General features: G+C 32.8%; 1 protein-coding gene across 1 annotated transcript; it reads right to left on the reverse strand.

Annotated features, from left to right (window-relative positions):
• Positions 1–6,918: 6,918 nt before the first annotated feature.
• LOC103488652 (tetrahydroberberine oxidase-like) lies at positions 6,919–10,380 on the reverse strand. The gene is made up of 3 exons (XM_008447473.3): positions 9,832–10,380; positions 8,992–9,464; positions 6,919–7,862 (listed from the first exon to the last, which is right to left on the reverse strand). The coding sequence occupies exons 1-3, from the start codon at positions 10,242–10,244 to the stop codon at positions 7,129–7,131; spliced, it is 1,620 nt and encodes a 539-aa protein (XP_008445695.1). The 5' UTR covers positions 10,245–10,380; the 3' UTR covers positions 6,919–7,128.
• Positions 10,381–10,630: the final 250 nt, after the last annotated feature.

Below are 10,630 nucleotides of genomic sequence, written 5' to 3' on the forward strand. Positions count from 1 at the left end.
TGCTTACTTACAAGAGATCTGATCATCTTGAGGTGATTGGATATTCAGATTCAGATTTTGTCGGATGTGTGGATACAAGAAAATCCACTTTTGGCTATTTGTTCTTGTTAGCTGAAGGAGCAATTTCATGGAAAAGTGCAAAGCAGTCTATTATCCCTGCATCCACTATGGAAGCTAAATTTGTAGCATACTTTAAGGTTACAGTTCATGGTTTATGGCTGCGAAATTTTATCTCAGGACTTGGAATTGTCGACAGTATTGCCAAGCTGCTAAGAATTTATTGTGATAATTCTGCAGCAGTTTTCTTCTTAAAATACGTTAAGTATTCTAAAGGTGCTAAACATATGAAATTAAAATACTTTGCCGTTAAAGAAGAAGTTTAGAAATAGAGGGTGCCAATTGAACACATTAGCACTAAACTTATGATTGCAGATCCACTGACGAAAGGATTGTCACTAACGACGTTCAATGATCACGCTGAACGTATGGGCATCAGTAGATATCATCATTGAGATCAAGATTATGTTATTTGACACTTTGAGCTCATTTATTTATTGTTTCTGATTTTATCTTATGGTTTTATTCTTATGATTAGTATATACATAAAAAAATTATGTAAACCAAATAGGACATCGTCTTTGATAAAGACACTTATTGTTGGACCATTATTGATTATCTATATTATAGAACATGTTAATAGAAAAACTATTTCAGTGATACATGGAAGGGAGTATGTTAATGCAATGATGTATGATTGCCATGATCCTTTAGTAGTTTTGTTGACTTGACACGATATGTTATGAAATTTAATTTTGCGCATTATGTCTATGAACGTATATGGTAAATAATGTCAATGGGCCAAGTGGGAGAATGTTAGATTTATTCTTAAATATAATATTATCATTAATGTGACCCAATTGCATTATCTATTATTTATCCCTATTGGGCTTATTATTTTATTAGGCCCATTAGGTTAAAAGATAATGCCCTAATCTAACACCATGATGGGTGGTGTCTATAATAGAACCTTAGGGATTGGTCCTCTCACTGCCTTATTAACTAGTTTATTCTTCCCATCAAGAAACTTAAATAAAGTCTAAAAGGAAGGAAAGTGAGAGAAACACAATTCCTCAAGAAGATTATTCATGGATCAAGGTATGTTGTTCTTTAACTAATTTTAATTTGTAAAGGTATCTAGTTCAAAGATCTTGGCATTTATCGTTATATACAATGTTAGGGTTTATTGTATAATCATGAAACTAAAGTTTACAGATCAGTCGTCATGATTGTCGATCGGTCATCATGATTGATTGTCAAGTCAGCTAACGTTTGTTGTCAACAGTCATCAATGATCAATGGTAAGAGGTTGAAGTAAAAAAAGTTCTAAAACATATGACATTATGTAAATAAATAAATAAAAACATACTCCAAACCCATAGGTTTGGTTTCTTAACCCCAGGAATTTTATTCCAATGGTCTAAACATGGGTTTGGCTTTAAATGCGAAACCCAATTCCAAACCCATGGGCCAAACACCGGGAAGGAGTCTCACATTTAAGGGGGAGCTTAGGAGATCAGTGAGTTGAGTGTAGTAGTTGAGTATTATATTGTAGATAATCAAATACTACATTGTAAATTGTTTAACTCTTTAATATTAGATAACCTAAACGTACGTGGTCCATTGTTAAACTAAGTTACTACCAACTTCTTGGTCTCTTTCTTTGTTTGCTTATTGTTGGTATTTTCTTGTTACAATTGTTGTCTGTGTTTTCTATTGACGTTGCAATTTTGTGACGACCCACCTTAGTGGTTTTTCACCTCTAGGGTATTTTCTTTAATATTATAGGAATATCTTTCAAGGGCACACTAACCCTCAGACGTATGTGGTTTATCATCAAACCGGATCACTACCAACTTCTGCGTCTCTTTCTTTGTTTGCTTATTGTTTATGTTCTCTTATTAAAGTTGTTGTCTGTGTTTTCTCTTTAACATTGGCAATTCTATGACAAGTCACCTTAGTGGTTTTTTCAGACTTTTTGGTCCTATTGTGTTCTGGTTTATTTGTTTTAGCCATGTTTTAGCCTATTGTAGCTCCATTTTTCACTAATGCTCGAATCTACCTCTCAGGTGCTCTATACCTATAAAGTTACTATATAAACACATAAAACCTAAAAACAAGATCAAATTAAGGAGATCAGTTAACACATTTTTTGTGCTATCAATCATCTAAATTGTTTAGCTATTGATCATAGTATTTAAGTGCATAGCCCAATTGTTTTGTAAATGCCATAAAAAGCGTCTGAATACACTAACAAAAAATGCAGTAAACGAACTGCCTGATGGATTGGGTACAAATTAAACGTGCTTTATATAAACATATATCTAACATACCTATACTATGATTTAGGGGTTTACCTAAGACAATTAGCCTCTGGGGTAACACCTAAATAATAATTCATTTTGTTGTTAATTTTAAACCAATAAAGGAAACTATGTGACTCCACTAAAGTCGTGGCTATCCTCGTAAATGAATTTTTTAAAGGATTTTTTATAGCAGTAGAAAATGCTATGGAAAGTCTACAAATTTTAGTAACACGAGATACCCTAGCTTCAAAAACTCTATGGAGAGTCTACGAAAGAATTATTTAAAGGCTATCATATATGTGGTATTTGTTGCCGTAGATCTGGTTTCTTAGTCAAAATTAAAAGAAGTATATGCACGTATTGCCATTTCCTAATTATACTTTCAGTGTATGTTTTGTGCAAATATAATCAAGGCAAAAAGAAGGCTATATCGATCCAAAAACACTTTATTTACTACAAGCCACACACATTGAAAGAAATGACAAAGAAGTATACATAAAGTAGGTACTTAACCCTTTATTTTGTTACACCAATAGGGTTTTTGGAGGCATATTTGAAAAATAAGGACCAAGCTGGATTCAATTTATCACTAAATATCAGGTCAGCAATATCAACTAGAGGATAGGTATATTTTGTTGATGCCTAAAGAAATCAGGAGGATCAACCTTAGTTTTAACATATACCCATATCTTAAAATTGTTCCCAAAATACTTCAACCCTCAAATGCTTACTTGCTTAGAGCTTGCTTTTCTGTATTTGTTGTTACTTCCAGTATCAAGATCTCTATGATTAGCACATGCAATAGTTGTTGATTTTGGAACAAAAGGAACCATGTACTCATAAAGCTCTTATGTCCAACTTCTATATGTTTATTCTTTGCCTTTAAACTTTGTCCCTTTTAACCTACGTTGTACCGAATCTTGTATAAATATCCAGTTATATGTGAAAATAGAGTTCATGATTTAGAAATTTGACTCATTTTCACCCCTAAAGGTAGAAAAATTAGTTGTGGTACTTTTATATCTTGAGCCTTTAATCTTTACCATATGCTCTCAATTGCTGCCTTAGGGATGGGCTTCTTGATGTAGTCTGATTTGATTTTTGTGCTATCAATAGTTAAGGATGGTCTATTGAGTAAAGGTAATAATTACTCGACGGTTTGAAATACTCCAGAGGCAATGATGAGGGTTGATTCGACCCATCTAACTTGGAGACAATCTTGTTGTCTGAGTTTTACCATGACTCTGATATGCCTAATTCCAGTGTTTCTAAGAATTCGTCTCAAGATGAACCAATTTCTAAGTCACTTCCACCTTCAGCTTCTACAACTTCTAATGCTTCGCCTACACAAACATTTGTTCCTACTCATCCTGAGGTAGGAAAAAAGCACTACATATGATGGTCCTCCTACTGCTACCAAGTCTGTTCCTGTGGCTCCTACTGCTACCATAAAAATGCAATTCTGAATGCCCTCAAAAGGTTAGAAGGTTGTCACCACAAAAGCTGGAAGACGCAAGCTTCCACCTAATGATCCTATCGTGCCCATTGATGGAATATCTTTCCACTCTGAAGACTGTGTTCATAAGTGAAAATATGTGGTTCAAAGGCGTACTGCTAATGAATCTATTATCTCTGATCAATACCACTTGTGCACTACTTGTTAGAATTTGTCCTAAAACTCGTAGTTTGTAATCATATTCTATTCAATAAAGTGGTTATTGGGAAATTGAATACTATAATCTTAAATCCAATAAACTAAGGTATTGGGGCTATTTTGAGTAAACTTGAACTTTATGTAGAAACATAAACGCGAATCAAGTTCGAGTATATAGCCTAAAATGTCTATAGTATATGAATAAAGATTGGTCACCTTATTTGGAAACACTATCGATGCAGCCCGCTTTGTAGTTAGTACAAACAATGTGATCCTGAATTGTTCATGTAGAGACATGAAAGTAGAGGCATACCTATCTAAAGAGTTTACATAAGACTGAACCATGAAATAGTCATTTTTACATTATAATGTTGTTTACTGTCTAAAATTAATTATTTCAATTATTGAGTTTTTGTGAATGGAGAAGACGAAATTGAGAAGGAGACGACAGAGGACGGAGTTTTTATGCGAGAGATTTAGGGCGACGGGAAACAAGGAAGACGAAAGGAACCACGACGTGCAATGGAGTATACGTTTTCGTGCGAGAGATTTAGGGCTTTTTTTATCTTTTTAATTCATGAAAATTTTAATATTTTATTTTTTAATTATTTAGTAAATCTGGACGTTTTTTAAACGTCAGGTAATATACATTTTAAAAACGTCAAGAAATTTGAAAAATGACTCCCTTCCATCTTTTCATAAAATATTTTGACGTTTTAAAAACGTCAAGAATTTAATCGATATTACTTGATGTTTTTAAAACGTCAAGGATAAGTACATTCATTTGACGTTTAGAAAACGTCAAGAATGTCGAATTTATAAAAATTCTTGACATTCTAAAAACGTTAAGAATTTAATAGATAATACTTCACGTTTTTAAAATGTCAAGAAAGCTGAAAATTGACTACCTCTGCCTTTTCAAAAAATTTCTTGACGGTTTTTCTTTTAAATCACCTCTTTCTTAACCTTTTTTTTTCAAAAAAATGTCAAATAATTAAAATTACAACCGTCAAGAAAGACTTTTTCTAGTAGTGTCATTGTAGATATATTTGTGTTTATATGATATAACCATGATCAAGAAGTTAATCCTTCAAAGATTATTCATAATCTCGACTAGGTCAAAATATCATTTTACCCCCGAGACTACATCTAGTTCCTTAAGTCCATGTGATCCACTACCGAACAATTGGTTTAAGGTCCAACCTATCAATTGAATCCCTCTCAGGCCAATGAAAGAGGGTGGGCCTCTTGTTTAAGACTTGGATTCAGTCCATAAAGGAACAACCTATCTACTAACCGTAAAACGGGTAAGAGTAAATTCCGTCTTGCACCCTATGTCCCTAACCATCCACACGATATTACTCCTAAAATGGGAGGCTTGTTGGGCCAGCATCATTGAACTGTTCTCATCTATGCATATCTAAGGATAATATTGTTTGAACAAAAGTTCATAGTTAACTAAGGATTAAGATTAAATTACCTAGGTCATTAATAAGTCGAAATACTCAGTTTTATATAGCCAATAGTGTTATAACTTAAAAGTGACTATTTGATGGTTCCAGTCTTATGCAAACTCTTTATATTAGATGCCACCACTTTCATGCCTCCACACGAACGATTCAGGATCACATCATTTGTACTAACTATAAAGTAGGCCGCATCCAAGTGTTCCCAAAATAAAGCGCCTAACCTTATTTATACACTATCGACCATTTGGACTACCAACTCGAACTCATCAACATTTATGTCTCTAAATAAAGTTCAAGTCTACACTAGATAGTCTCGGGGACTTTAGTTTATTAGATTTAAGATTATAGTATTTTATTTTTCACTAATAAATCCTTAATAACCACTTTATTGAACATAATATAATTTAATTACAAACTACGATTTTTAGGACATAAATTCGAACAACCATATTATTGTAAATTGCTTAACTTTTTAATATATTAGAGAATTATCTTTCCAGGCACACTGCCCCTCAAACGTAGGTGGTTTATCGTTGAACTGGGTTACTACCAACTTTGTGTCTCTTTCTTTGTTTGCTTTTTGTTAATATTTTCTTGTTATAGTTGTTGTTTGTGTTTTCTATTGGCGATTTTGTGACAAGTCAACTAAGTAATTTTTCAGACATCTTGATCCTATTATTATGTTCTAGTTTATTTGTTATAGTTCTGTTTTCACCTATTTTAGCTCCATTTTTTTACTAACGATGGACTACCTCTCAAGTGCTCGATACCTACAAAATTACTAAATAAACACATAAAACTTGAAAAAAGCATCAAATTAAGCATATTAAGTTAACACATTTTTCGATGCTATCAATCATTTAAATTGTTCAACTACTCATCATAGTATTTAAGTGCTTAGGCGACCAATTTGTTTTTTAATGCCATGATAAGTGTCAGAATACACTAACTAAAAAATAAATTAAAATAACTGTCCGATGGATTGGGTACAAATTAAACGTGCTCCATATAAACATCTAACACAACTAGATTATGATTAAAGGGTTTCCTTAAGACGATTAGCAACTCGTGTAACACCCAAGTACTTATTCATTTTGTTGTAATTTTATGCCGATAAAGGCAACTATGTGACCCCACTACAATAATGTCGTGGATACACTAAAAATGGATTTTTTATAGCAGTAAAAAAATGACATGGATAGTCGATGAATTTTAATACCACGAGCTACAACAGCTTCAAAAAACTCTATTGAGAGTCTACGAAAGCATTATTTGAAGGCTATCATATGTGGTATTTGTTGTCGTGGATCTGGTTTCTTGGTCAAAATTAAACTAAAACAAGTATATGCACGTATTGCATGCCATTAATTTCCCAATTATACTTTCATTGTATGTTTTCTGCAAATAAAATCAACACAAAAAGAAGGCTATATTGATCCAAAAATACTTTATTTACTACAAGGTACACACATTGAAATAAATGACAAAGAAGTATACATAAAGTACGTAGAAGTGTTTGAAAACTAATTAGGTACTTAACCCTTTATTTTGTTACCCCAATAGGGTTTTGGGGTGCATATTTGAAATCTAAGGATCAAGTTGGATTCAATTTTATCACTAAATATTAGGTCAGCAATATCAACTAGAGGGTAGGTATACTTTGTTCATGCCTAAAGAAATCATGAGGATCGACCTTATTTTTAACATATACCAATCTCTTAAAATTGTTCCCAAAATACTTCAACCCCCAAATGCTTGCTTGCTTATAGCTTGTTTTTCCATATTTGTTGTTACTTCCAATATCAAGATCTCTATAATTAACATATGCAGTCCTTGGTGATTTTGAAACAAAAGGAGTCATGTACTCATAAAGCTCTCTTGTCCAACTTATATGCCTATTTTTTGCCTTTAAATTTTGTCCCTTCCAACCTACCATGTACCCAATCTTGTATAAATATCCAGCTCTATGCGAAAATGGAGTTTCTGATTCAGAAATTTGACTCATTCTCGCCCCATAAGGTACAAAAACGAGTTGTGGTGCTTCTATATCACCAGCTTTTAATCTTTGCCATATGCCCTCAATTGCTGCCTTGGGGATGGGCTTCTTGATGTAGTCTGATTTGATTTTTGTGCTATCAATAGTGGAGGGTGTTCTATTGAGTAAAGGTTTTAATGATTCGACGGTTTGAAATACTCCAGAGGCAATTATGAGGGTTGATTCGATCCATCTCACTTCGAGACAATCTTTTTTTATTAAACCAAACTCAGGAAATGTTGTTGATAAAGTTGCCACAAGTTCATCTACCTTTCCAAGAAATAATGAGTAGAATGTTGCTGTTGGCTTCTTTATGCCTCCTTGAGTTGAAGTATTTCCACCTACATATATCAAGAAATTATCAGCTTTTAGATCATCCATACTTTTATAGTGAGGTGAGTAGTTTTGGATGCTAGAAGTCATATTTTATTTCATAATTTTATGAACAATTTTGGAATTTTGAGGAAGAAAACTTGAGAGATTGTAATAGGATTTAGAAATGTGTAATTTATTTAAATGGTCAATTATTACCCCTCTTCAAAATCTAAGTAAAACTTAATACATAAGACGTGGGTTCCATTAAACACAGGGCAATTATAATTAGTGGGACTTTTAGAAATAATAATCAAGATATGACAACATTTAAAAATATTGCAAATATAGTAAAATTTATCAATAATAGACTTCTATCGTTACTGATAGACTCTTATGGTTTATCACTAATAGATCAATATTTATAACATCGTTTATCAGTGATAAACTTCTATCATTAATTGACTTCGATAGATTTTGTTATATTTATAAAATTTTTAAATTATTATTATATATTTAATTATTTTGAATTTAATTATTATATTTGCAAGCATAAGATTTTTTACCCTGAGATATTAGCAGTTTCAATTATATATTAACACTGCACGAATTTTGAACATTTCTTTTAAGCTTAATTATACTGTTCGAACTTTTTATGAAAAATTTAAGGGATTTTCATTTTGAAACAAAAACATTAACCATTTATCTAAAACTAACTATAACTATATTCAATTTTCTTTAAAGTTAAGAAACTTGAGTGATAGTATTTTTGGACACAAATGCGAAGGTGAAGTTTTCTTTCTTTTCTAATTTAATCTTTAGTTTTGCTATATTTTTCTCTTACACTTTTAATTCTCTACCCTTTACTACTGCTCTACAATATCACTCTACCATATTCAACAATTTTTTATTACTTGTTTATAAACAAATAGAAAACCATATAGCTGCCAAACTCTAATTTAATAATATGTATGTATGTATTTATATATATATTCTTAAACAGAACAAAAAACACACATCACACAATTTAATAACACTGTCGGGTGGTTTAATTCACATTATAATATTAATCTAAGAAACATATTTTCCAATAAAAATAAAGACAATTAATGGTTAAAAAAAATAAAAAAATCAAATATGAGCTTTAGAAAAAAATACCAGTCAAAACGATGCCAAGGAATATATCTTCATGTAATTTGTTAGCCACATATTGCCACTGATGGATCACCTTAACTGCATCACCCTCCAAATTTTTTATAGTAGAGCAAATCGTTACCAGGGCCGGAACCGGAACCAGCTTGACCTTCCAGGCCACCACAATTCCAAAGCTCCCCCCGCCGCCGCCTCTAATGGCCCAAAACAAATCCTCTCCCATCGATTCCCTGTCATGAGCCATCCCATTTGCATCAACCAAATAAGCATCTATCACATTATCAGCAGCAAGTCCATATTTCCTCAGCAGGAAGCCATATCCACCGCCGCTGAAATGGCCACCGACGCCAACTGTTGGACAAATACCCGCTGGAAATGCCAAGGTTCGACTTTTCTCGCCAATTCTATAGTAAAGTTCGCCTAGGGTTGCACCGGACTCAACCCATGCAGTATTGTTTACAATGTCAACAGAAATGGATCTGAGTCAAAATGAAAATAGAACTTGATTAGACATGTTATATCTCATTACTTACATGAACAAACCTAAGCTAAAATAAATATAGCTCAACCGTAGTTGACATGCAATATTTCTTATTTACACTTGTTCCACTAACAAAAACAAGCAAACAAATAAGTACAAACTTGAACAAAAGTAAGCATAGTTCAATAGCAATATCGACATGTATTTCCTTCTACCCCACTCATAATGAAAAAAAGTAATAGACATGGTCTCAAATAAAGATAGATTGACGGTAATCGATAGGTACTACCTCATACTGCCACTTATTATACTTGAAAAAGGAAAAAAAAAATAAAGAAAACAAAAGAAAGAGAAGAACAACGAACCTGATATTTATTAGGTCAACGATGATAAATGGGCGATAGGCAACGTAAGAAAGACCCTCGTAGTCATGGCCACCACTTCGAGTTCGGATTTGTAAGCCATGGGATTTGGAGCATATGACAGCTGCCTGAATGTGAGAAACATGTGAGGGAGTGATAATAAGGAGTGGCTTTGGGGTTTCAGGCTTTGAGAATCGGAAGTTTCGAATGGAGAAGTTCAAAACAGAAGAATAAGAAGAGTTGATTGGAGTATAAACCACTTTGGAAATGGGATAACTCTTTGAAGAATGCTCTGGAAGACAGTGAAGAAAGTTTTGATGTTCATGGGGAAATGCTGAAACCCATAATGGAGATGAAGATACAACAACAATAATGAGTACATGAAAAAGAGGGGTTAATTGGGAAGAAGACTTCATGATTTTGAGTTTAATTGGATGACTGTAATGAAGTTTCCCATTTACATAGTTAAGGACATCCAAAATATCATTACAACTTACATCATCTGTTCATCCATGTCTCTCTACTTCAGCATTTTCCTTTGACCACATTTTTTATGCATTTGCTTAAATGGATATGCGAGGATTGGTTAAATTATAAGTGTCATAGGTACTATCTGGGGAAATTAATAAATGGTATTAGACGGCTATTTTAAAAAATACAAAAAATGTCCCGTCAACAACGCGTGCAATATATTTATTACACGATCGTTTAAATTTGGCTATTGTTTGGTACACGATCGTTTAGATTTGGCTATCTAAATCTAAACCATTTATTTTTTCAATTCTATTGTTTAATTTGGTTA

This window comes from Cucumis melo, chromosome 12 (genome assembly GCF_025177605.1).
Source record: "Cucumis melo cultivar AY chromosome 12, USDA_Cmelo_AY_1.0, whole genome shotgun sequence".
Lineage (NCBI taxonomy): Eukaryota > Viridiplantae > Streptophyta > Magnoliopsida > Cucurbitales > Cucurbitaceae > Cucumis > Cucumis melo.

What these genes read in the sequence shown, in the direction of transcription:
- LOC103488652 (XM_008447473.3), bottom strand. Translation starts at nt 10,244, where the DNA reads ATGAAGTCTTCTTCCCAATTAACCCCTCTTTTTCATGTACTCATTATT. An exon ending in GTTGACCTAATAAATATCAG is followed by an intron (nt 9,465 to 9,831) that starts GTTCGTTGTTCT and finishes ATTTTGACTCAG; the next exon opens with ATCCATTTCTGTTGACATTG. An exon ending in CCTTGGCATCGTTTTGACTG is followed by an intron (nt 7,863 to 8,991) that starts GTATTTTTTTCT and finishes TGATATATGTAG; the next exon opens with GTGGAAATACTTCAACTCAA.